Consider the following 27,911-nt stretch of genomic DNA (forward strand, 5'->3'; position numbering starts at 1 on the left):
AGACATTACTGGTCTGCATGTCCTAGATGTACCATACCTACAGTAGCAATGGGCACCGCAGCAGTGTCGTTTTGCTGTCTACACAGACCTGAAACATTTTCTGCTGATACTACTCCCAACTCAACAGCAACACAGACAGTACATTCATCACAGTGTGTTTTGACTTTTTTTTTTTTTTTTTTTTTTTTTTTTACTGAAAGCTGGCGCTTTTAGTGTGGTTACTGTGAAATACTCAGTATGTTTCAATACGCAGAAAAGAAGCAATCAGTGGGATTGTTAGTGTCTGCTGGTTTTTGTTTCCACCACGTAGTGGTGAGCATCTTACTCAGAGTGGCAGTACATCCTAGTGATGGTTAGCTGAGCCTGGCCCCATTACCTCGAACCTGAAAACCTCAGGAGAAGACTAGGAGAGGCCATGCTAGACAGGTTTGCGCTGGATGCAGAATATCAGCAGACTGATCTGTCTGCTGGGTTCTGGGCCAGCTTGCTGCAGCCCAGTGCCACAGGCCAGAAGTGATGCCTGAGGGAAACAGCTGAGAATTGATCTGGTGAGTTCTCCAGGAGTGAAAAAGTCTCAGGGTTTGGGATGACACAGTAAAGAATTTTGTGTGCAGACCAGTCCTGAACAAAGAGACAGCTTCCATGCAGAGACACCTTTGGGTTCCTGATGGCAGATCAAATGGTGGACTTCAGAGACTGAAGGCATGTGCAGCTGCCTGCTCTGGTTAACTGCTGAACTCGCCATGGTGTCCAATGGTTGCTGAAGAAGCAACGAGCACCTCACAGAAGGCTGGCAGATTTTGGCTGCCTGGGCGGTCACTGGAGAGGTGTGTGTGAATGAAAAGAGAATGCTCTCCTAGAGACTTCGTAAGTATGACCGTAAGTGCCAGGGTAGCATTAGAGGTTTGTGCTTTTTGCATTACTGAGGTCGTGCTTTGCTTATCACCAACCAAGGAAGAAGGGAAGAAGTCCCCACAGAAGAGCGTACCAAGGTGGTTGTATTGGGTGTATCCTAGTAAAGCTGCATGAAGACTAGTTTCTGCCAGTGCCGCCAGGGATCTAAGGAGACATCAGGTATTGGGTAGTGTTTTATTACACAAGGTATTTATACAGAGATGTACAGAGGTGCCTTTCTGTCAGAATGGCAGCTGTATTTACCATCAGTTGCCACCATCATCAGCAAGATCACTTTCTGCCAAACTGAGGCAACGGTGGTGGCACTTTGATGTCTTGTCCTCTTTCCAGTTTCTTCTCACAGTCAACTAGATAATTGACCCCGTCAATGACGATCTGGACTAGCTCCACCTACAACAACAAGAAGATAATAACAGGAATAAAAGCTTCAGCTAATGCTGGGAATAGAGGAAGGGAAAACTGGCTCATACTGCAACAACAGCAGGTAAAGCTGAAGGAGGGTCACAGAACAGAGATCGCACACCCTGTGGCACAGGGAATGTGGGTCACGTTGGTCAAGTGGAAACCCATAGTAATTCCTTTCTCCTGTTTGCCCTGAGTTTGGATTGCTAGCAACAAAATTTTTCAAATAAGCCCCTTAAGTTATTTCCATCAAATTCTGCCTCTACTTGTACTCCTATAGGAACAAAGAAAACAAAAAAAAATGTTTGGGCCTGAGTTGAGAGACCTATTTCAAATGTGACCATCGTGAGGGTGCAGGATCTCCCCCAGATGCTTGCTGAGAAGTAATGCCTGACATAGCCAGGGGTGCGTGTGCATTGTGATCCCCACAGTCAGCATCCAAGGGTGAAGGAGAGGCGCAAGGAGAGGGAGACAGGGGCTCAGTGCCTTGATTCATACTGTCCCTGAGTCCTGCTGGAGACATGGGGTTGGAGTCCTTATCAGGGCTGGGACTGGGAGGGTGGTAAGACTACCCGTTTGGCCACAGCCAGTAAGACTGCCTGAGAAAGCTTGTCAAACCAGTCTTGTTCTTCTTCACAGACATGGGTCAAGACCATGTGTTCCCCTGCAGATGACCATGAACACTGCTGTGATGATTCGTCAGCGGGGAAAGACATCCTGCTCATTCTGCTAGCATGCTAGCTCTGCTGAGGTGGTTTAGCCAAGCCCCGGACCCACATCTCTGAGGCAGAGGCACTCAACTCAATCTGTCTCTACGTCATTCATCACTTGCTGTTTTCAGCTGTTGGTTTACACTGGTGGGGGTGGGATGAGCTCCAGGCTCAGAGCAGCACCAAAATTTCCAATTCCATATGGCAGAGGGTTGTGGTGTCTTTGTAACCTTTTTCAAAGTTGCTGAAGATTACAAGGTGCCATGTCCCCAAGAGACTTTCTCCACAGGTGGTGACATGCAAGGACCACAGGCCCGTGGCATTGTTAGCCAGCAAGCTATAGCACTGATTTTTCTTAATCTTCGTGAAACTGTTTATTAGCAACCTTCAATGACTGGCTTGTTAAAACCAAATGCAAAGACTAAATCCCATTGTCCCTTTATTGTGACAGTTGCTCATTTTCAAGGGATTTGTTTTTACTATAAAGCATTTCAGTGGCTTAGCTGTTTATTTTATTGCTTTTTACAGGCTAGCTGTGTTGGGAAATCAGAGATCTGAATTTGCAGCCTCCAGGAGAAAAGGAATTTCATATTAAGTTTTCATTGACCAGTAAATGAAACAAAGCAAAAATACAAACAACTTTATCTTGCACCTTTGGGAACATAATTCAGTTCTGCAAACACATTTACCACATAATGGAATTTATTTTATTACGTACTGAAAAAAAATATGTCTTATAATAAAACATTTCTATCCCCTTGAGTTTGTCTTGTCTTATTTAGATTTCAAAAATCTTCAAGATAAGGATTGGATCTTATCTATTGGGTTAATCCTTTGAATCCTTGCTGCATGAGGCATCGCTGACTTCAGTGGAAGCCTTCATATAAGCAAAAATTTGTAGGCTTAGGCCATCTGTCAGCAGAACTCATACTAATTAATCATGCCCTGTAATCCTTTTGTATTATTAGTGTTAGCATAAAGCACACATGATGATGCTTCAGGTATTAGTAGATGTCTTTGTGACATACTCTTGTGAATAATACGGCTTAATAGTTTTTCACTCTTACTTATTTTGATCTAGATCCAAAGAAACTTAGCTGCCTACATCAAACTCCAAAATATAAAATTTCCAAACCCCTGTCCATATGCCCCTTGGCTTTGAAGACATCCAAGGGCATGTCTGAATAAGAAAGCATGGAAAACCTGACTTGGTTTTGTCCCAGTGGCAGAAAACCCAAGGTAAGTGAGGAAGGGAAGCCAGCTGGCTGGCTGTGGACCCGATTGAATCTAGTTGTAACCCAGGTGCATTATCTGAGCTTTATATTTGTGTTACGAAAACCTACCCAGAGTCAGGCTGAACTCAGGTGTTGGGCTGCAACACCAGGACCAAACCACATTCGTATCTGAGCTGCCAGAGCTTCTCAGTGCTGTGCTGTTCTGGATAAATACACCTTGGCAGCATGCTTTTCTTTGCAATCAAGTTTGAACTTGGGGCAGCAAAATCCCAGGGTAATTAAAATTCTGCTCCTGGGCAAGCAGGCAGCCCTTCAAAACCTGACATGCACAAGCAGGTGGCATGTGAGCACAAATCACGTATTACAGTGCTAGTGGAGAAAAAGTGTCCTCAGGAGACATCCGTCCCACCAGGGCCTGCCCGGCGGACTATAGCTGACTATAGCACTCACCTGGGGGGTGAAAGACATGTTTGGCAGAAGGTTTGAACCAATGTTCCCTATCTACTGGCAGAGTGCTTGAATCACTGGACATAAAGGGTCTAAATGTAATTTTTTGTCTCGTAATTGTTTGACGTGGCAAGGGTGAACACAGCCCTGGTGTTGGTGAGGAGAGGGAAGCTGTAGCAGTGCCACAGACGTGCAGCCCATGACCTGGAGTAAGGGTTTGGCTCAGGAATTGAGAAGGCCGGTGGAAGGAGGCTGCGACTCTTTGACACAGCTATTGCTCCTCCATGCTCCAGTAGATTTGCTCTTAGGACCTGTTCTGCTTTAATATGTTTTCATACTTTTAAATATGAAATTGGAATGAAGTCTGCAACCTGACTCTCCCAGGAGAGTGCAGCACCACCAGGCTGTAGGGTCATTTCCACTCTCTGGCACAACAAATGCTCATTCAAACTGAGATAGCTTCAAAGAAAATGCCTGAGACAAACCCGTCTCATCATAGCCTACAGCCCAACTGGGAGGGCTCAGAGCTGACGATTAAATCTTTGTCCAGATTTAAACCTAGCTTTCCCACGTCCTCTGTTCAGTGCCACATAGGACATGTGAAGACGGTACCAACACCTCCTCCCCGGTTACTTTGGAGTGAAAGTGCATGACCATACTAAAAGGAACACGACACCCTAAACCAGTCTTGCTTTCTGTGCCTGATTCCATGGGTGGGTTAGGACTTGATCCCTGCTTCTTTCCCCAGCATTTTGCAGCAGGTACAGCAGGTATCACCCTCTGTGTAGTAGCTAGCTCCCTGCCCACAGTACAACTTACAAACATCTCACGTCCAGCACTGCAGAGACTGCCAGACCCAGTCTCGTAGCTGGGCACTCCAGCAGGCAGGCCAGTCCAAGAGTTTGTGCTGTGATGCTGAGAAACATCATCCTGAGAGGGATGTCTGTTACCAAAGCCAAACCTCTCCAGCACCTGCATGCTCTCAGCGAAGACCCTCAGCTCGCGGTGCAAGCAATCCACATTTATGGAACTTGCTCATGGTTGGTTTTCTTCATGGCCATAAGAGGAATATTTGTCAAGCACTTCATGCAGGTTGATAATTTGTCTTTGACTAAACATTTCCATTGGACCAAAGTCATCAGGAGTAAAAACTGCCATGGCTCTACTGAGGTCAGCAGAGTGAACCCAGCCAAAGGGTAACTGTCTCATATCAATACAGATCTGAGCTAAGAAAGCAAAAAAACCAAAAAGGAACAGGTTACCTCTGAACGACCCATGCGGTCCAGGTTGGAGATATCATACACATCTGCTACAGCTGCAGTGTCCACTCCACCAGTGCCACGCTTTTGCAGACGCAGGTTCTCCAGGATTTTTGGAAACCTGGGGTCCTATCAGAAGAAACAGGCTTGAGCTTGCTGGTCTTTATCCTGCGTATTGTGCTGAATTGTTGCAATGCTATTAACCATGACTTAATAGCATCTCCAGAAAGACAGGCAGAGCAGGACAGTTTTCTCAGTCTTTGGATTACAGCCTATCTTGGAGGCTGTCTGTTGAATCAATTAATTTCCATAACAAATACAATAATTTGCAGAATGAAAGTGTGCTCACTTAGTTGTGCTTTATCCCTGGGACCTTGTTACACAGCATGCTAGTGCAGCCACTGTAAGCTGTCATTTCTCATTTGTTCCTTTATAAATTATAAGAGCTGACTTATGTTACTTGTCTTTTAAATGACTTATGTACCTTGCTAAGCCTGGGCAGCTTAACATGGACTCCGGCACGTAAACCAGTTCCCAGGTTGGAAGGACAGGTCAGGACATAGCCGAGACGCTCATTCCACATGAACTCCCAGCCCCGTTCTTTAATTAATCTTTCTACCTATGACGGGGAAAAAAAGCCAGAAAGCAAAAAGGAAAAGGCAGCATACAAATGTCGTATTTTAAGATGTCTGCTTATAGCTGAGATTTTTTTCACCATGGATCTATGTTGATGAACTTCACTAACACCAGCAAAGTTGCATAAATTTATACCTGAGTACAGTCTGGGTTAGATCTGGTGCAAATGTTTGCACTTATCAAGTACCAAGATCCCCAGTGCATATTACAAGGATTTCTTCATCATTTTCTCATGATCACTAGCTTGCAGACTCTTTGTCACTTTATCACAAAGCTCCCTGTCATGGTGGTTTGGTTCAGCCTTAGCCTATGAAGCCAGATCTTCACATAAGAATTATGGCTTTTGTCATGCGTTTCTAACCTTGGCATTTTTGGAACAAATTTGCAACCCGCAAGCCTGAAGGACTCAAGTGCTATGAAGCAAACAACAAGAGCTGAAGCTGTGTTTTGAGTAGTTTTCAAGGCGATGCCATGACTCTTGGAGGAGGACACCTGACTTCTAAATGCCTAGTATTAACAGCCACGCTTCCGTTTTAAGGAGACAACATAGCTTGTATATTATGATTTTCATTAGTAGATCTCTGATCGGATTAGAAAGGAGTGAAATAATTATCCGCAGAAAAATCACAAGGGCCTATCGACCTTTGAATAGAATGGTACTCTGTTCACACATACACTTAGTGGACTTACTTCTGTGATCCAAATACAGCCTCAATTCAGTTCTCCTCCGGAGCAGTATCAGACAGATAAACTAGCTCATAATCATAAGACCTCTACAAATCTGCTAATATAGGTGAATACTTCCATTCTGCAGAAGGATAGAGAGTAAAGGACTCTCCTAACATCATTTCTGTAGTGTGTGAGGACAGCAGAACTGATGGTGGGAAACTGATGTCCTGCCTCAGACACCCGCCCTGGTTGCAGTTCCCCAAGCTGTCTGGCTGCTTCCCGTGGCCAGGTCCCCAGGTCCCCCTCTGTTGAATGTGAGCTAAGCGCAGGAGCAGAGGCAAAGCTGGGGACAGCATCTGCAAGCCATGTCATCGGGGTCATGGTATATGGGTATACCTGGGAAGCCTAACAGGTCCCAGTTAACCACCACAGTGCCAAAGAACTATACATTAAGTACTTTTGTTATGCTGTGCTCCCAAACCCACCACATACTCAAACTTCCCTATGGATACTCTGAACTTTCTCTGCTTCCACAATCAACAGATTGTAGTTCCCTGCTGTCCCTGCTTGGCCTTGGTTTTTTTTCAGCTGAGGGCTGTGAGGTGACACGGAAGGGGTGCACAGCTATATTAGCTCTACACTTGCTGGGGATTTTCTGAGACAGGGATGTCTCTAGAAAGCCAGAGAAGCTGTTTTGCCGAGGTGACTTGAATAAAACAAGTGGTCCAAAGCTGGCCCAATACGCATCTCCATACCCAGGAAGAGAAATGTGTGTGATGGAGATAAGTGCTGTTCCCCCACCGTTCAGATGAAGTAAGTGTGCCAAGGATCCCAATGAGGAGAAATACAGAGTCTTGGAGACAGTTTCAAGCCCATTTCAACCTTCCCTAGCTTAACTTCTAGGCTTTCCTGTACTATGGCAATCCATCCAGGAATGATGCGGACAAGAGTAGTGGAGAATAGTGCTGGCCACATCACCTCTTCCACTGCACCTTGTTAGGTTATATCAAAGGCTGCACCAGGACTTACGCAAAGTGTTTGACACTGTCCCACATGACATCCTTGCCTCTAAATTGGAGACACATGGATTTGACAGGTGGACGAGGACTTGGCTGAATGGTTGCACTTGAAGAGTTGCAACCAGTGGCTTGATGTCCAAGTGGAGACCAGTGGTGAGTGGTGTACCTCAGGGGTCAGTACTGGGACCAGCACTGTTTTAACATCTCTGTGGGTGACACTCGCAGTGGGATCGAGCGCACCCTCAGCAGGTTTGCTGACACCACCAAGCTGCCTGGTGGTGGTCGACAGGCTGGAGGGAGGGGATGCTGTCCCGAGGGAGCTGGGCAGGCTGGAGAGCTGGGCCTGTGCGGACCTGGTGAGGTTCAACCAGGCCGAGTGCCAGGTCCTGCACGTGGGTCGGGGCAATCCCAAGCACAAACACGGGCTGGGCGCACAGCGGATTGAGAGCAGCCCTGAGGAGAAGGACTTGTGGGCGCTGGTGGGCAAGCTCAGCATGACCCAGCAACGTGGCTCGCAGCCCAGAGAGCCGGCTGTACCCCGGGCTCTGCGCCACCCACAGCCTGGCCAGCAGGCGAGGGAGGGGGCTCTGCCCCTCTGCTCCGCTGTGGTGAGACCCCCCGGCAGCGCTGCGTCCAGCCCCGGCGCCCTCGGCACAGGACAGACACGGACCTGCTGGAGCGGGTCCAGAGCCGGGCCACGAAGATGGTCAGGGGGCTGGAGCACCTCTCCCGTCAGGACAGGCTGAGAGGGCTGGGCTTGTCCAGCCTGGGGAAGAGAAGGCTCCGGGGAGACCTTCTTGTGGGCTCCTGACCCATAAAGGGGGCTTACGAGAAAGGTGGGGAGAGATGTTTTACCGGGGCCTGTAGTGACAGGACGAGGGGCGACGGTTTGGGACTGGAGGAGGGTGGGTTTAGATTCGATATTGGGAAGGAATTCTGTACGGCGAGGGTGGTGAGATGGCCCAGGCTGCCCGGAGCAGCTGTGGGTGCCCCGTCCCTGGGGGGGCTCAAGGCCAGGCTGGACGGGGCTGGGGGCAGCCTGGGATGGGGAGGGGGGGGCCCTGCCCGGGGCAGGGGCTTGGAACTTGGTGGTCTTTAAAGGTCCCCTCCAGCCCAAACCGTTCTGTGATTCTGTGACATTGCCTGTGGGACACAGTCTATGTTAAAGCAGTTTTTTCTATACCAGAGCAGTACACAGGGCCGCACTGGGCCCAGAGCCAGCCCGAGTCATACCTGGACTGTCCAGACAACACCGTTCTAACCCCCACACCGTCTCATGAAGGTTTCCATATCTTTGTGAATAGCTAGACTGGAATAAAATCCTGGAACTCTGGCTGTCAGTTCTTAGTATTTTAATCACAAAATCCCGTATCTCCCTAGAAGTGGCAGTGAGCGAAGGTGCCCTAAGCCCTGAGTCCTGTGCACAGCCTCAGCAGCGCCCACTCTGCTCCCAGCATCAGGGATGAGATTCATGAGTCTGGGCCAAATAAATTCTTCATTCAAGCAAATCAAGCAATTCAAATTAAATGCTTGATTTCTGAATTCCCACAGCCCACAGGCACAAAATGGCAAAAAGGGACATATCTTTAGTCAGCCTGTGCTTAATATTTTAATGAAAAAGCTACAAAGACATTTTATTTATTTTTCTCTACAACTCAGCTAGCAATTTGCCCACGTTTCCTTCTTTTAACTGCGTTAGTGTGGGTTGCTATGTGGACTGGTGTTACTTCATTTTGTTGCTCCTGGAGATGTCAATTCAGTATGAACCACAGTGAGCACTGCTGACAACAGCCCAACAACAAACAAACAGGAATAATAAACTCATGGAGATACTACCTCTTTTAAACCACGGCAAAATCTTTCAAACACCCGCTTCATGTTGCCACCCTTCTCCATGGAGATCACCCTGGTGTGGTCCTCCTCATTAATCCAGATGAGAAATGTCTTGTCATGGTTATGCCTGGTTGAGAGGGGGAAAAAAAAAGAAAAAAAAAAATCTTCAAAAAGACAAGCCTTGAAAAAGAATTCTCAGTATCCTTAGTTTTATCACAATCTTCCAGGGCTGTGGAGAGGCTAAGCATGGCAAAATAACATTGTTCCGTGGAGTTAGGGATTTGAGGTGCTTTCACAGCTGGTTCCCCCATGCCAATGGTATTATACGCATTATATGGGTTTCTCGAGCACAGTGAGAAGAGCAGTTTTTCTGACCACATCATGCTGCCACAGTACTAAGTGAGGAAAGATGTGTTGTCCTCTAGCATGAGCACAGCTGGAAGGTGCAGCAAAGGGGGAAACCAAGCTCTGCATCCTTTGTCACAAGGGATGGTTTTGGTTATGCACCTAGTAAAAGAACCTGACATTTACAGGCTACGGGGGGCCAAGCAGTATGTCCGTATGTAATTGTATTCTCCCCTAAACCAAATCCCAGTGCTCTCTGTTGCTTCGTAGCACTGCATTGCCACATCAGTCAAGTTACATGTCCGAGGACAGCAGCTGCACGTTGCTTCTGGACAGTGCGTTACTGATGCTGGCTTGTCAGTCAAGATAAAAATGCCTGAAGATACTCACCCTTGCTTCAAACGGATCACTTGTGGCTAGGTTTATTAAGTGCTAGGTCAAAGCTGAGGCCATTTTTGCTGCCTTTTTCTCCACTTTCTGTCTTCTACTACAACCTTTCTATAGCACATAGAAGGTGATCGATGGGATTGGACTCATTTGTACAAACAGTGGAATATTACCAGGTTTGAAACACATTACATTTGAAAGTTTGAGTTCACTGAGAGCCTGCCTGGCTTTCAGCTGATCTTTTACTGCGCCTCCTGTTTTTGGCACTTGGAGGTTGCCAGTGTAGCGCTGAGCAGGTGTAAACATCCTATGCCCTGACATTATGTTCACCCGAGCTCTGGTTACCTCTTCAGTACCGTACAAATGTTCAAGGGAGGGGGTTTCCAAATAGTCTGGGGTTGGCCTGACTCAGCTCCCCCTTTAATTAACAAGGTCTTCCCATTGTTTTAAGGAACGTGGAGGGAGGCCATGCTGAGTGCATTTAAACTGTGCCATTGCTACTGGTGAGGTCAGTGGGAACAGTTCTGCAGCCTGTAACAAGGACAGGATTGCAATCATTATAAGGAAAATAATTTCCAGAATGTGTACTCTTTCTGACAACAGTTTCTTGCAAATAAAGGCAGATTTTCCAATTGTGGCTTACTGAAATACTTTCCAGTTGTGCTAATTCTTTTCCAGTCTGCCTGATATCATATGTCAAGCCAAAAACCGGGTCTGTTTTAATCAGATCCCTGGATAGTAATCATATTGCTGGTACTTCTCCTCTTTGTTTGTAGACACAATGAATGGGAAGCCTCAGCTTCTCCTCTTCCTCAGATTTAGGTGGGGACTAGGGAACTAATCTGAAGCTTGGTGAAATAAAAAAAAATCCTCACGGATTTCCAGCAGGTCATCAGTTTTCACAGTGCCTGCTCCCCGACAGAAATGGCATTATCCCCTGGCAGTAATACTGGCTATGCTTCTGAACATGAGCCAGTATTGTCAGACATTGCTTGGAGAACACCTGGAGTTTTTTTCCACATAAAATCCATCCTCTCTGAAAATGCTGAGCTTGCCTAGGGCAAGGAGAAAGTCTAGGTGGTTCCTTAGAATGATTTTAGCCTAAGTATTCAGAACTGAAGCATCTGGTAACACCTGGAAGTATACCAGGATGGATGCAGATGCTATGCACTGTACAGCTGCCCCCATCCTCTGCTAGCAGGTGTGTGCACTGATCTCAGAGCTGTTATCCCTTTCTTTCCACAGAAATTACCACATTTGGGCAAGTGTGTTGTAAAAGTAGAAACAGACCTAGAACAAAATAGGAAATCCAACTTCTGTATCTCCTTTTAGCCCAATTCATTTTGAAAGAAAGTGTTACTTTCAGCTCTGGGAACACTCTGCCTCTTGACAGTGAGGAGGGGGACATGAATTAGCAATGCAATGTCCTGCAGCTGTACGGCCGGCCGATGGTTCCTAGCTGACAGCGTGGCTACCATCTGGTGCTAGAGCTGCTTTTGTAACCTCAGCTCTGCCCACTGCATGGTGACTCATGGGCTCTTTCCCAAATCAAACATTTATCTAGGAAAAGAAAAAACGGAGCTAAAAACCTAAGGAAGGAGCCACGCCTGTGATGCTGTGTTGTGTGAATGATAGTGATGATGGTTTCTTGAATGTAAAGGTCTTACCCATTCTGTTGTTCATTACTGGATTTGGGGTGTTGTTTTTAAATTAAGCAAGGAAACAATCTTTTTCTTCAAAGCAAACTCAACATGCTGTGAGTATAGGGACAGAATGGCTGCGAGGTTAGGACAAGCAAGGAGGTTTGTAACACAATCGTTAAAACACGACACAAGCTTCTGCATGTCACACAACATACCAGATTCCTCTGGCATCTGGCCAGTCACGTGCCATCCCAGCGCATGTTAGCAAGGGGGACACTGGCTTATCAAAGAGAAAATGATCCTGGACACCGAAATGGGGCCAAAGGGAGAGAGAGAGAGAAAAGAGAACAAAATTCAGGTTTATTCAAGGAAGCAGTATAAACTGTCTAATACATTTTATGTGAAGACAATCAATGTACAAGTAAATCACACAGTACAGCTTGTGAAATCTGGTTCCTTCTTCTGAAAACTAAAATCACTTTACCCAGGTGATTTTCTTGAGCCTTACAGATTCTCAGTGGCACCGGTAATATGACTGTGTTTTGCCAAAAACATTTTTCAAATGTAGGGAGGAATAGGAATTGGGGACCTAGTATCACATACACACACCAATGGGTACTCGGGAGGGACCTGACTGCTAACACTAGAGATATTTTCTACATTCAGACGTATTTCTGTAGGGTAGGAGAAGGCAATGAATTCTTAAAGACTGGGAAAAAAAGAAAAAATGCTAGTTCTGAAAAGCTGTTTCTCCAGCACAGAGATTTAGCAGTTTATTCTGAGCATGAAGTCAAGGTAGGAATTAAATCAGTGCTGAGTTTGACCTTTTGGAATCATAGACTTGTTCTGTTCCTTAACAGAGATGCTATTTCTGATTTAATAAATGTAGCACTTGCTGTGCCACCAACTTGCCACATTCCAGATCATTTAGATTTTTTTTTTAACTGAGACGATTTTTTTCCCCAAAGCAAATAACCATTTGATTTTCATGTGTATGCTGACAATTTATTAGTTCTTAATTCCTCAAACACTGCCATATCAAATGCTGTGTGGAGGGGTTTGTGTGTGTGTGGTGTTTTTTTTTTTAATCCAGACTTTAAATGAGAATAGTGAGACAAGCTATCCAGAATAAATATGACATGGTAGACAATTTGATATGCTTTATTTCTTTTTTTCCTTTAGTGGAGAATTCTAGTTTTTCATCTTTGAATACCCTCTGATGGACACGATGCAGCCAGAACCCCAATCATGCAGAAAGAAGAGGTATAGAGTTCTCTTTGCTCATCACAGGGACACAACACTTCCTTCCTCAGCTTACTCCACTAGACACTTTTACTTGAAAGAAAAGTATGACACTTTTTGTCAGAAAACAGGTGAGCACCATTAGTTTACCTTACGTGCATATGCCCCGGTTCTGCAAAATACCAAATGCCCTCTGTGCTGAATGCCATTCAGCTAGCACTGATTTGGCCTCACCGAGATCGAATAGTGCTTATTAAAGCTGCAGAATGCCTGATACCAGAGGTTCAAGATCCTAAAGTACTGGAGGATGTAAGCAATGGTACAAGTGAAAGATGGAAGCGGTGACAACATTCAATGCCCTGATTTCTGTAAGTTTGAATTACCATAAAACCAAACAAAACAAGGCAAAATGCTTGTGAACTGGTGAAGCCTATTCCACTTCTCAAAGGATTTGGCCTTAAACCATGAAGGAATTATATTCTCCACACTCCTGTTTTGACCTTTGATTTCTGAGGAGCTCTCTCCTGCTGAAAAAGGCAAGGAAATAAAACCTAAAATAGGTCATCAACATCTTATCAATAAACACATTACCAAGGACATTCAATTAAAAAAGTTACTGACCTTACATAAATTCTTAACTCCTGGTTAATCCAGACTGTGACACCTAGTTCCAGGGCTATAAATAGTTAGGTTACTTCATCAGCTCCCTTTTGATTGATGTTATGGATTAATATGCCATGAATAAAGCTAACAGGGTACAGCCATTCCTTTGGATATTTAAAATGCACATTCAAGGTCTGTTTGACATGTCACATGCTGCGAAAAAATCCATGATGAAAATCCTTGTGTTTCCATCTGTATGACTATGAAAACTCTTGTTATGGGCCTGATCCTTCAAGTCCTTAAACATAGTTACAGGACTGGAAAAAGGTCACCTGGGTGCGATCGGCTACAGACATTTTGGGGAAATTAGTATTAGTGTAGTTTTGACATGAAGAAATCACAGCCAAAGCCCCCCACCCCAGCAGTCTAGAACACAGATAATAGGGAATGCTTATCTCAGTGTAGTGTGTTTAGTTAGAATAGTCGTTAATCTAGAAAATATCAAGCTTTGCTCAAGGGAATGAGCAAAAAAAAAATTTTCATTATTTGTCCAGAGATGTGGCAGCAGCCAGGTATATTTGATTTGACACAGACCTTGCTATCTGGAATATAACTCCACATTTCAGACCTGCACAGTTATGTACTTTGGCAAAATACAGACCCTGGATGATTTTCCATTACATTAAAAATATTGGCAGGCCATTAACTGCTGTGTTAATGCTGCGATTATCCTGCTCAGCTACACAGGAAAGAAAGCGTGGAACCCAAAGAAAGATGAAGATTAAGATAAATGAGAGTAAACGAAGGTGATGCCAGCACTGGGCTATACTTACATCAATAAGCTGCTGCTGATCCATCTCGGACATACTGGTCAAGCTGTAGTACTTGCCAGAGAGGTCTCCTTTCAGCCCAGCGAGTGCGGTGACCACGACATTCTCTACCTCTCTTCGCTCTGCCCTGGTGCAGGCAGGAGGAAGGCTGAGGCCCCGGATGCTGCGGCCGGTCCGCACCCGTGATGAGAGGACGTAGCGCTCATCGAACTGACCATGGGTGATCTGAAGGAAGAGTGATTTATTCGTTCACACACATCTCCCTGTCTTGTAGCACACCATCAAAAAACCCAAATCCCACCGTACAAAAAGACAGGCATCGTCCTGCTCAGGCACGATGACCTCTCCATGAGATCACGTATACTTGGAATACCAAGAGCCCCTCGGAGTTTCAGATGCCAAGAGTTTTTATAGGAACAGCGTGTTTCTTGGACTGAATGAATGTGGCAGAGTTAGTGTTTCACGGTCATGAAATATGAAGGAAGATGCATGGCTTTTGGAAACATCAATATGGGGCAGGGGGCCAGGTAAGGAAGATCCTTCAAAAGATGAAAGCCCCAAAAGATGCTAAACCACAGTGTAGCTGAACTATGAAGGAAATATTAAGCAGCAGGTAACGTTTGATCACATGTATGTGGGTGTATTGGAGACAACTCCTGCTTTCATTCCAACCCTTAGACACATGGTTATCTGTAAGCTCGTGAACAGACCCATGGTGCCAAGTGAGACTGTGGCCCAAATGCTCAGTACACTCGGGACTGGTCCCCCTGCCAGGAACAAGGCAGCGATGCAGCTGTCTTCCTGATAGGGCCATGAGTGGCATCCCACTTTCCTTAACCCTAAAATTAGCATCTTTGGAGTTGGATCATGAAAAAGAAAAGTTTTTCGCATATTGCATACAATATCATTGTATGTATATGATATAGTATCATATGTATTGTATTGTATTGATATTGATATTGTATTGCTATTGTATTGATATTGCTATTGCATACAATATCATCACTGTAAGCAGCAGCCCTGAGTCTTTATTGTCTCATTGTTTTATGTCAGTCCTACCTTGGATGCATCCAGGTCCGTGTGATGCTTCATTGTCCGTGGATCATAGCCATTATGTCTTGCTTTAATGACAGGGTCAAAAATGTCAGCAAACACCTACGGAGTCAAGAGAATCTAGAAAGAGTCTGCAGCATCATAGAATGCTTCAGTGCACAAGCTTCAGCCACAAAAAAGCTCCCTTGGCACAGGCTCCTGGGTGACGGATGTGAAGGGAGCTTTGCAAACGCAGATGGGGTACATATGAAAGGAGGGGCCGCTTTTGACCTAGGCAGTGCTCTGTAGCGGTTGCTTGTCTTCACAACAGAAAGAAGGTGCAATTGCACCTTACTTAGGTGACAAGTTTACTCTAGTTACCACAGACAGGTACTGGACGTGGTGGCAAGGCAACCAGATTAGGTTTCAGGAGGTATTACCAACCAGAACACACACTGAGTCCCACAGCAGCTTACCTCTTGGGTTTAGGTCATGCAGGAATGTCACGCAGAAATACCCTATGTCTTCACTGCCGTGGGATACTAGTCTTTGTTAGACCCACTTGGCTCAGGTGTGTCAACACTGATCACAAGCACACCTTCGTGCAGATGAGGAGCAGTGGCAGTGGCACATCTAAGTAAGTAAGCTGAACCACAGGAGCTGGTAGTCCAGAATGCCAGATGTCCCAGTCCATCCTCAGCATCCCAGTGTTTGGGATGCTGTTAGGAGACTGTATAATAATAGGTACTGTTGTAGGTAGACTGAAGGAAGCAGACCGCAGAGGTCAATAAAAAGAAGGATTTTCTTTTCTTTACCCCTTCTCCTTATTCCAGAGTTAAATAACCCTGTCCGTGCTGATGCTGTCTGTCTTCGGTTTTCGTCATGATCCAAAAACCATCGCTTAATGATATCTGGCACTTCGCAGAACACATTTTTGTTTCACTTCTGCCTCTGCTGTTCCACAATGAAATTTCCACATGACCTTTGTGTGTATCAGGGTTGCATGGTTTTACCATAAACTGAGTTTAGTCATAGGAAGGAGGGCAGCTGCTGGAGCCAGGTAGCAGCTGCTCCCAGGCAGGTCTATTTTATTCACTTCAGTTGCAGCAGAGCGGGCATCTGTAGTAACGCCTCGTGTTCATACATTTCCTAATGTGGAAGAGTAGGGAAACCACCATCTTTATGCACGTGGCCTGCCCCTTATGTATTCCTTGGGATACAATTTATCTTAGGAAGACATACCCTACTGGGAATCTGTCTTCGTCTGATAAGCTCTTGTCTACAATACTATGAAAACCGAACCAGATATGACAGTATTGTGGAAATGTCTTACCTCATAGGATTCTTCATCACCTGCAACCATGCCCACAGTTTTAATGAAAGGGTGGCCAGGGTTGTCAACCCCGGTTTGGATACACTGGTCCAGGGTGTAGCCGTTGGGGGTCACCTTGTCCCTTAGCCGGGAGTAAATGGCTGGTGTGAGGCACTCAGCCATGCAGTTGTTATGTTTGCGGAGATCAGGGTAGTCTGCACTGAAGAGAAGAAGAATCCCAAACAATTAATGTGGCAACTTTGAAAAGTAATCCGTGACAGTTTATGAAGCTATGAAAGGGATCGTGAGGTACAGAGTACACAGCACGGCTTAAAAGTATAATTAGTTCCCGGGTGATATGTTGCATTGAATTTTGGGAAGGGAGGAAGATTCAGCTCACTGAAAGTGCCCCACGTTACGCAGCGGTGGTCCACCGCACTGACAGGCAATTGCAGCTTTCTGCTGTTTGGGACCATCAGGAAAATGGATCCCAGCGAGCTCTGAAAGTGTACTAAGGCCCACTAAATCTCTTCTGAGACGCTTTTATTCAAAAATAAAAGAGCTCTAATGTTGTTTTGTTTAAATGTTACAGATCTGCTAATAAGTTGGAACTAATTAACTTTGTTTGATTTTATAAAATCATTTTAATAGAAATATAGAGGAATAAGAAATATATTTTAATGAAACTAGTAGTTGCACAGCAAAAGCTGCTATGAAATCCTCTGTACAGCCCTGCAGCAAGGCCAAAAGCATAGGTCAGAATCACCTAGTAGGAATGATTAGAACGTAGATAATAGACTTAAGATTCAAGATGACTGAAGATAATTGGATACAGTATTTACAGGTAGACTGGGAGAATGCATTGAAATGTCAGAATGTAGAATTAATGGGAACTGGGGAGAGTCGACTGGAACAGCTTGTAGTTACCTGCCAAGAGACCGTGAACTTTAGTAAAAGGTAATTCCGGCAGGGGGAGATCGCGACCACCGACTCACATACCACCTACCCAAATCCTACCCCAGACCCATTTCTAGACTTTTCTAACCTTTACTGCACAGAATCAGATTTGGGAGGAGGGTATGTTAATGAATTTCGGGAAATATTATGATTATGGATGAATATTTAATAAATATGGACGAATAAGTTCTATATATGGCGTATGATTTTGAAGCTTGGTGTGCGTTGATCGTGAGAGGACTCGCTCACACACCCGGCCGTCAATAAAGAAGTGTCTGCTTATCTGCATCACATTGGTGTTGGTAAGTTCTTCATTCCGAGATTTCGGTAACATAAGTAGGAAGGGAATTAAGTTTAGCTGAAGAAGTTCTCTGTAATTCTGAGCCCTGCTGCTCTCACAGCTTCACGGACATCAGTGGGACTGTCTGACCTATGTCAGCTGGGAAACTCGTTCTTCTACAGTGTCTGAGTTTGCTTTGATGTCATTATTATTTACAGAAAGTTGCATGGTGTACTAAGCTAGGGAAAATAAAGATGTTACGTTTTAGCAAGGCATTTTTGCAGCTGAGTCGGACCACATCTACCTTTTACTGATAACGACTTACCTATGCACAACTCCGTTATTTCTATAAGAATATATTTTAACTAGGATAATATTTACTACTGGGGATGGAGGGGGGGGGGGGGAATAAAAGAAAAGATCTGTCAGAACCTGATGCATATTGTTTTACACAAGTATAGCCAGCAAAGTCAATCTACAAAGGTCTATAATTAATTTCTCATCATCAGCCAACCAGTTTTTAGCAGAATTAGGATTATTTCAAGTACAGCAGTTATATGGAAGATTTCTTCACTAGTTGCATAACAAACATATTTTCCCAACAGTACAGTCCATACAATCAGCCAGTCCGACAGGTTGAGCTGAAAAGCGTTTGACAGCTGATGGGATAAAGTAAGGACTAATGTAGTGCTTCGCCTAAAATGTGAAACATTTCTTAGGCTTGTCCTTGTTGGCAATATTGTGGGGTTGGGTTTTTTTGAGTGTTGAAACTGTCTCACATCGCTGCCTTCTGGTCTTGAAGGACGTTGTTGGTGCTATCTAAAAATGGGGTTATCAATAAAGGGTGCTGTTTCTCAGGTCACCCCGCCCATGGACAGACACACAGATGGTGTGGCCATATGACAGCTCTGCGGCTTTATAGGGATCTTCTTCCTCCAAAGAGTTAAACATTGCTCCTAGCCCAGTTAACAGGCTCTGTGCTCAGCTGACTGCCTAACCCGCACTCCTTACCTTGGAGGAAAAAGTTTCCGTTTTTCCTGCACAGCAGCCTTCACATTTTGCTGGTTGAGGAGGTACCCGGTGGTTAGCACCCCTGTGCCCGCGGCTGCAAAAAGTGCTGTGGTTGCACGGCCAGCCAGGAGACGACAGAAGGTGCTAGCCATTCCTCTGGAAGGATACAATGTCTGGAAGAGAAGACAGCCCAACGTCAACCCATATGTCCTCATGCAGTGCAAATGACAAGTAAACCCTCATTTTAAATGGTAGCCCTGTAATAGAAGAAATTTATTTTTATTATTGATTTGCACTTATGAGTGTATTCAGGAAAATGATTAGTATTTACACATACTATTTCTATACGTGTGTTTTTTTCTGTTTAGTTCTACTGGGATTATGTCTGGAGTACAGGAGATCTTTGAGTCTATGAAAGAAAATGGCATGTTCTGTGAAAGTCTGAAGAAGGCAACGCACATTTTTTCTTCCAAGAACCACAACTTGACTAGTACTGCCAGCCATTGACCTCAGGAAGGTATAACCCCTGTTTAAATAAAGGACACAAATTCCAACTTGTGTCATTGACAGAAGCTTATTCTTAAAACTGGAGTCTGGTAAATCATCTTTTGGAAATGGGCATGGAAGATTTGCAAGAAAACATGACCTTTTTCCCAGGATATGCTGCTTCAGTTATTTTTTCAAAGTTGTAAAAAAATTTAATTATTTACGCAATCTCTTTTCCATTCTTTCAGAGGTGAAACTAACCACCTCAAAGCATTTGGTTTTATTTTCAGTGAACAACGTATTCTAATTTCCAATAACTTCCATGTACATCTGGGTTAGTTAGCCCCAAACCATGTACTTCTTCAAATTTTACACTACTGTCTAAAGACAAATGCAATGTTGCATCTGTGTCTTCTCACTCAGTGCTTCCCATCTGCTTGCAGTTTTATGTCGCAAAGCAGGCTTTAGTCACATATGTGAGATGAGAAACACAGATTTGTTTCAAGTTGAGAATCATTTGTTTCATGTCCTGTATCTTGTTTAAACGATTTTGTCCCTGAAGTTTGTTACTCTGTCTTCTCCATGCCTTTGAAATTTAGTATACATTATCTAACTTCCCTTTCAGAGAAAGGTGCTGACTGACTGAGAGAAATGTCACTATTTTTTACTGAAAGAATTCCCCTAAAACAGAAGTGGGGAGAGACCATACAGGGAGGGCATTGTTTTGCCCCCATTAGGAGTGCATTGCAATTTCCTCAGCTATTCCAGCTCCTCGAGAATCAGTTGCACAGCACTAGGGTATAACGAAACGTGTACTGACACTGGGCTGGGACAGGAGGCAGATCATCAGCCATAGCCTTGTCTTATCTCCCGGGGTGGTGTTTCCCCTCCACCTATGAATTCATTTAGGTGAGAATTGCAGGGCAGGCTCTCGGTGACTGCAACAGGATTTCTCCCTCCCGAAATACAGTGGGAGAATATTTGACTGTAAATCAAAACCAGATATGAGGTTTGTGATGGAGGTTTCTGTGCTGCTTTCTTTTCTGTGTATCTAACAGGTGGTCCTTGTGCCTTTTCACAGTATAGCATCCCCATCCTACAATATGGAAATATTTGCTTATGACTAATCTGCACAGAACTATTATTGTTATACTAAAGTGTCTAGAAACAATTCATGTATTTTCACAGCAGCTCTATGTATTTTGTAGTTCCACAGATGCCATCTTTACTGCAAGGACTTGACTAGCAGTCAAAATCCTGTCCCGGGAGCTAGAAACCGTATCAGAATAACCTGGCAGACAAAGATATTCAATGACCCCAGGCACTCATCAGCATTTCCACCAGCCTGGATTTTTTTGGAGCTTCTGAATCCTAAGTCACTTTAAGGGACAAATCTAGTCTGTACAACTGATTAAATTAGAGGAATATGCAGCATGCATTTAGAAAGAAGTGTGAGGGACAAGGGTATAATAATTTTGATGCTTCGGAAGTAACCAGAGCCGTGCACCTATGGACCACGGTGTGTACCACAGCCCAACACGTAAAGCTAACAGCCTCGGACAGGTCATTATATGTAGCCATGTCATATATCTGCCGGCAAGGCTGCACTTTGTTGTTTGCTGTTCTCACATAACCCCAGCTCCTTGTACTAACGCAGTGTGAGGGGAAAGTCCCATCCTTCATGGCAGCAGCTATTGGTTGACTGCCTGCATATTCTGCCTTCGAGCCGTTTCCAGTGATCAAGGACGCACAATGGATAGAAGCAAATTTCCAGCCAGAAGGTTCCTCTTTGGATCAGCATGATGTTGTGGTCTGGGACTGGAAGGTAAGCACAGCGCGCTCCTTGCTAGGCATTTGCCTTAATTTCTTCTGGAGGAGCTGAGAAGCACATGGGGGCTCTGCGAGGGTGGAGGATGCTAGCAGCTGCTCTCTGTGATTTCTCTGGGAGACAAACCCCTGCTCGCTGAAGCTGTTAAGAGCTGAAGGTTGTTTAGCTGTTGATTCAGTGCTTCCTGTATCCTTTGCTTTGCCCTTGCAACAGCTGTTGGATAAGCGAGCTCCTGATCCTGAGAGCAGCTGAGCAGAGCAAACCTTGGGCAGGACGTAGGTGTGCAAACGGTACCCTGGGTGTCTGCAGGTAGCCGGGCGTCCTTGACTTTCAGGCTGAACTACACTGTGTGTCTGAGGTATACCCTTGTAACAGAAATCAAAGCCTGTGAACAGGAGAAATAGACCACCTGGAAAAAGAAATGGATGAACCCTGGGGCAAAAAGAACCAGTTGGAAGAAGGACAGATATTTCCTTGGTAACAGTGAAGGCTTTGTTGCCGCGGCTGATCTGGGAAATAGAGGCATGTAGTACCTTACTTCTGCTGAATGAGTATGAGTAGCCCTGATACAAGAACTATTTAATTTAAAGAAATACTTATAATGAAAGCAAGGGGTCAAAAGAATTGGAAAACCAGGATGTTAAGAAACCCTTGCAAGTGGTTCAGGACATGGCCTTGGCAGAAGGAGCAGACTCGGTGAATGATTCAGGCTGGGGCACAACAAGATAAGCTGGAAACCCAAATGGTTAATGGTACTAAACAGAAAATTACTTTAACTATGTGTGAACTATCTCAATCAGCATAGCAAAAGATCCACTCTTGAGCAAAGGGAGCGCCCAAATAACAAAGCCCCCTTCCCACAGAACATGGGGGTGAAAAAAAAGAACACTGTACCTTTAAGTAAAGCCGAGGCTCATAAGAACCAGTGAGAATTGTGACTAAATGTAATTGTAAACAGTTGTTCCAAGTGTATAAACTGTTTTAGGGCCTTAAGAGAGGGGCTAGCTTTGTGGATGTACCACCGAGCACCCAGCTCTGCACAGAGGTGTGATGAACAAGTATCTGGGCTCTGTGTGTGAGTCGGCTGTTGCACGCAGGGTGAAGCACCCAGATTTGGGATGACACCCCCTCCTTACTCTTGCCGATGTCTGTCTTTGACTGGACGTGCAATGTCAGGCTCTGATACCTAAAGCAGGCCCTCTCAGCATGGGCAGTTTCATTGCTCCCTCCTGCTTGTCCAGGCAGCATCGGCAGTCTTCTCAGCCTTTCAGGGTCTATACATTAAATGCGTCTGTACCTTTGGGACAGGATGACTGACTTTTGGACACCTGATCAGAGGCAGATTTTATGCTTATAAAATGGTTTTCCTCTTCGAGTTTTAGTAAAGTCCTGTAACACAAGTATTTTTCTTGTTGGCAATGTTATCTTCTATTGTGGCTGCATGCCTTGTCCCCCAAAACATTCTTGGCTGTTGGATCACAGAAAAGGTTTCCCTTACCCAAAGGCAAGCTCTACTTTACCTGACAGATGCTTCTCGAACAGCTCTAAGAAGCGCCCAACACTGGAGATGCCACAGGTTGCACAGGTTAACTACCTAAATAAATAAATAAATAAAAATTTAAAAAAAACCCTCAGAGTAAGAAGGCTTTTAAAAAAAAACAAACAAACATCCATCTGTATAACTACACATCTCTTCTTACAATCGAAGCCCAGCACACCTCATTCAAATATTTTCTTCCCCAAACTTTGCAGTTCTATAAGCAGAAGTTCAGTTCCTGTCTTTACTGGTAAGTGCTTCGGCTTTTTAAACCCCATTGCTTCTGCAGAAAAACTGACTGCTGAGAAGGCGACCTGACAGGCATCAATCATAGCATCATGCAGCTGCTGCCTGCAGGAACTGGGAGACGACAGCTGGCATGATCTTCTGCTCCTTACCTTTTGACTGCAGCATGGCATTGCCATTGCAGGGACCATCATTTGTGACTGTTCAATGCAAAGAAAGGGTCTACAGGAACATGTAAGAATTTCTTATGAGAAGACAAACATCCTCTGGACTGCTGTGGGAAGGTGACTGTAATCCTTTTTGTCAAAATGATGTAACTCCTGATTCAGTAAAAGCCTCTTGCCACAAGAGTGGGCTGTAGTTCTGAATGTCAATGCTTATAATAATGCAGCAGAAACTGAGTCCGTGTTGTGCCTTCTACCGGTAGTCCACATACAGCCGAAATAGCACAAACAGACTTGCACAAAAACCTGGTGTACAAGTTCAGCAAAAAAAGTTTTTCCATAATGACAGTACATAATGAATAAACTTTATTTGACAGGAAAAAAGGATGGGTTTGTTTTGTTTTTCATTTTTTTTTTTCCATCTAAAAATAGCGCGGTTTCCAAGTAATGCATTGCTTCAAGATAAACATTAAAACAAGATCCATTCTGAAAGAGTCTGAATGGAATGGTCTCAAACTAAAAAAATTCTCCTCAGAGCTATTTGCCAAATCTGACCTTAAATCGTTAACAGAGTCAAGCTGGTTTTTTCCCCACAGAAAATATCATCCTGCCCTAACAATAAGTTTGCACTATCACCACCTCTGCAGATTCCGAGAAAAGTAATTACCCCAGCCAAAGGTGTCATTAAAGGCATAAGGTTTTTCTAAGAACACTTTATCAGAAATATCATGTCATGGTTCAGGTTTCACTGCAGGCTATCATTAGGCTTCCACTGTAAAAATTTCACTTCCATCAGAGAAATTTAACCACTGCACAGCCTAAAAAACGAAAGTGCACACTTCTTTTTTGTAGGACCTTCCCAAGGGTCTTCCTTTTTGCTCATGATGATAGAAAGTAATGCCTATAGTGCTACCATAGTGCAGCTGGGAAGGGGGAATTTTTCAAGATCAGAAAAGCTTTTGCGATTATCAGTTTTAACCCTTGAAAGGGAATCAAGCCCTTGCCTGTGCTGATCAGGTGTGCTGGAAGGAAAACACCTGCATTAGGCGTTTTTCTGTCTCTAGAGTACGGTCTGGAGAAGGTGAAGGAGATCCAAGGGTTAGCCAACCTGAGTTAAAAAAATAAATAAAGCTCTTATCTTATTTCTGGCCTACATTTGTTTGTTTGTCTTTACTTTGAATCATTGGCCTTTGTTGCTACTTTTATCAGTTTGTTGCAGGAATTTCTACTCCTTATTTGTTCCACATGTAGCTGCTTAATAACTAGCTCTTTTTGATGTCTCTCCATCAGTATTTTATCATATTTTCAAACGTATTCATCGTTCTCTGGCTCTACCCTGAACTCTTCCCATCTTCTTTCATCCTCAGCATCCTCCTGATACCAGAAAAGTCCTTTTGTCCCACTCATGGTCGTACCAGGTCCTCAGCATGGAAGCAGCAGAACTTCTCTCTGCTAAATAGCATATGCATTCAGAGACCATATCAGCCCTTTGGGACCACAGTGGCTCACCAGAAGTGCATCCTGTGGTCACGTCCTGGGGGTCACACAGTTCCCTGAACCACGGGCAGGAAGCTCCTCAGCATGGCCTGGGGAGCTTCCTGATCGTGTCAGTTAGGGAACGATTTCTGATGCGGGCATAGATACACTCCCAAGTAAGATTATGCGATGAGGTTGTCTGCAATAGCAGGAATCTGGTTAACTGAAGTCTCTATCAGTCCCACAAATTTTTTACTATTACTTTCACTTTCCCTTTAACTTGGAATGCCTCCTAATAAGCAGGGGAGTTTCCCCCTCTGTTGTGGGATTCTGAATGTACTGATAAAGTTTTCCTAAATGGCTCCCAATTGTCATTTATGGTTTTCTACTTAAATTCTTTTTCGCTGCGAAGTCGTTTATTAACCGCACCAACATTGCGGGATTTTCAAGTTCTTTCAGTGTACCTCAAGCTTCATGTGGATTTGGACTTTAGTAACACGTAAAGCAGAATTAGCTGCATCTAAACCTGCACGGATTTTTAGTTCTGTACTTGCACTACCACTCGGAGAAAGCAAGAGTACTATTGAACAGGAGAGAAGACACACAGAGCAGCTGGCTCACAAACAGTTGCTGTATAACCTCCATGCACCAGGCTCCCTCCTACACTGAGCAGCTTTGATTAATTCATTACAAGTCATCTTGAGGATCAATATCTGTCGTGGTTAATTGTGAGGGAGTAATTGCAACACTGACTTAAAGCAAAAGCCGCAGGGCTGTACAGCAGGTAGCATTAAGTGTCTGCAAAAACACGGTTTCTTCATTCCCATTCTGTCACCACGTCAGCACCATAAAGGGAGAACAAACCGAGAGTCAGGTTTGCATTGCCTTTTCCAAAGTATTCCCATACACCGTGATGAGTTATGGCCAGTGAATCAGCAAAACGAGTCTGAAAGGTCATGATCTTAGAGGTTATAGCCTCTATTTCTCCGCTCCCTGCCCCCTCCCAGACCTGCTCAGCTACCTGTAACCAGCCTTCAGGACATTAATATCCTGCCAGGAGTGTATTTTGGTTTCAGAACTGTGTCTTAATGTATCTGCCACTACCATGCACAGAAGGTGCAGACAAAAGCCAGCAGCAAGATTTAACAAAAGTCCACTGCAAATCTGTTGCTGGCTGAGAAAAGCCCAAAGGATGGCAAGTATCATTTAAGGTGGAGGGGCTGTTTATAACCACACTTTGAACCCTGGGATGAAAAAAATTGGAGAATGCCTATTTCAGGGCCTTAAGCCAGTTCTCCCTCTTATTCGTGATGCAACCAGATTAAGGCCTCTATTAAAGGTGAAGGTTCTCTGCAGAAGAAATACGGCTTTTGTACAGCAGGTCCCTCACCACCACTAAAAAGATCCTTCTTTCAAATCAATGACTTAAGAAAACTCTGACACAGCAAAACTTCCCTTGCTGCTCTGGCCACTGGCTGCACAGGGTCCCCAGGACATTTGACTCACAGCTACCCCCATGCTTGGACTGCCTAGGCTTTGTCCCATTGCACATGAAGATAATCTGCACATATGTGACGCTGCTGCATCCCACCTGGGAACTTCAGAGGCAAGTGAAGCATCAGCAACGCACGATCCACCTCTTGGCTCTTTAAAGAAATTGTGAACTTTACTTTTTAATTTTTTATTTTTTTTAATATTAAAAAGAATGATGCTTTTGCTATCAATTCTTTACTTTCTTGAACTTCTCTTAAAGAGGAAGTTGTCAGCTCCATTTTCCTCTTAAAGTATTTGATTGCAAGTATTGGTTATCCTATATCTTGGACTAGGCAGCACACGTACTTTTAGCCAAGGAGGGAAGGAAGGTACAAGGGTTACAATGACATTTCTAGAAATAGAACTAGATTAAATATTTGAACTGTGTCATGGGTGATATTAATTGCTACAGCATGTGATCCTGGGTGACATTTTAGAGGAATGGCAGTCATAGCTAAAGTTCACACGGGCTTATAATCACACACAACGTATACGCACATCTTAAACTGTTAAGCCATTTTGCTAATGGCATCGCTGCAGTGAGCTGAACTTTCACACAGTGGAGGAAGAAGGAGGCTGGTCTTTTATATTTGAGAAGTAATTCCTCTGAGTCCTTTAGCTTGAGCTAAAGCCTACAGATGCCAGTGGAAAATTTTCCCTGCCCATCTATGGAAGTTGCTGGCAGCTTAGAAACATCTGCAATAAATGTCATAAGGGACTACATGCATGAGAGACCATTTTTAGATGCCCAGCAAACAGTTTACACTGCTCCTGGTTTGCTGTATCACACTACAGGTTCACAGGATAAAGGTATCAATTAAAACACTAAATCTCATGAAGCAATATTGGTGGTTTTATCCGGTTTCTCATAGTTCACCTTGAGCAACACTCGAACTTTTTTGGCTAGTCTGTGTTTCAGATACAGTCTCCAGAGTGCAGAAGCAATGCCAGTGCAGATATTGTCCTAACTGTGCCTGCCTTAATCACAGCATGGAATATCTCTATGGAAAACCAACTACTTATGAGTTTCTTTCTCCTTGTAATGCCAGAGGTCAGTGAATGGTTACAAAAATCTAATCATTTGGAAAAAAAAAAAATCCAAACTAAGGATCTATGAATAGATTCATACAAACAGATAAGACATGGAAAAGACTGCAACTCTTCATATATCAGACAACTACAGCTTAGTAACGACGTGATTTTTGATTTCTATCAGCTGAAGGTCTGGCTGGTCAGACCTGACCTGGTGAGACTTCAGGAGCCCAAATTTTCCTGCCGAAGCCCGACCCAGGTGCAGGGAGTGCTTGCCCTTCTGAATCAATCCAGTGCTATTTTACAGTACAAACCCCTCGCCTCCACAATGCAGAGAGCTACAATCAAAATCACAAAAAACTTACTGAACTTGTTACACATCTGCAAAGGGATTTATCTTCCCCTTACTTAAACTGTTACCGAAGGGTCAGCATCTGAAGCAGCTGCACAGTGGGCTGACACATTTCTTCCTGCACCAGGTAATATGTGAATCAATAAATTATAGCCAAATTACACCACATCCTGTGGTGCTTTGAATTCATTTTTAATAACCCTCATATTTGAAATGCTACCGTTTGGGCTAGAAAAGCAATATAGGTAGTTAAACTGACCTTGAAGCTGAAGGTAGAGACGTCCTGCTGCCTGCAGCGTGCCCAGAGTGTAAAGGGAGCAATGAGTTGGTGTGCTGACAGGAGCACAGGTAATATGAGAGGGGGAAAAGGAGGTGAGGGAAATGAAAATAATTGCTGCCGTGGCCAATCCTATTTCACGGGGTTAGGTGAGTGACATTTGCTCACACAAGGGTGCCCTTGAGGATGTGAGTGGGATGTGGTTGGAGAGGG

General features: G+C 44.3%; 1 protein-coding gene across 1 annotated transcript; it reads right to left on the minus strand.

The window, feature by feature from the left end:
• Positions 1 to 1,075: 1,075 nt before the first annotated feature.
• CKMT2 (creatine kinase, mitochondrial 2) lies at positions 1,076 to 27,790 on the minus strand. Its single transcript, XM_080372558.1, has 11 exons — positions 27,681 to 27,790; positions 22,602 to 22,675; positions 18,768 to 18,940; positions 16,541 to 16,739; positions 15,235 to 15,330; positions 14,179 to 14,400; positions 11,716 to 11,801; positions 9,129 to 9,252; positions 5,453 to 5,587; positions 4,972 to 5,097; positions 1,076 to 1,305 (listed from the first exon to the last, which is right to left on the minus strand). Exons 3-11 carry the CDS (start codon positions 18,917 to 18,919, stop codon positions 1,186 to 1,188), a joined length of 1,260 nt encoding a protein of 419 aa, XP_080228684.1. The 5' UTR covers positions 18,920 to 18,940; positions 22,602 to 22,675; positions 27,681 to 27,790; the 3' UTR covers positions 1,076 to 1,185.
• Positions 27,791 to 27,911: the final 121 nt, after the last annotated feature.

This window comes from Falco punctatus (assembly GCF_963210335.1).
Source record: "Falco punctatus genome assembly, chromosome: Z".
Lineage (NCBI taxonomy): Eukaryota > Metazoa > Chordata > Aves > Falconiformes > Falconidae > Falco > Falco punctatus.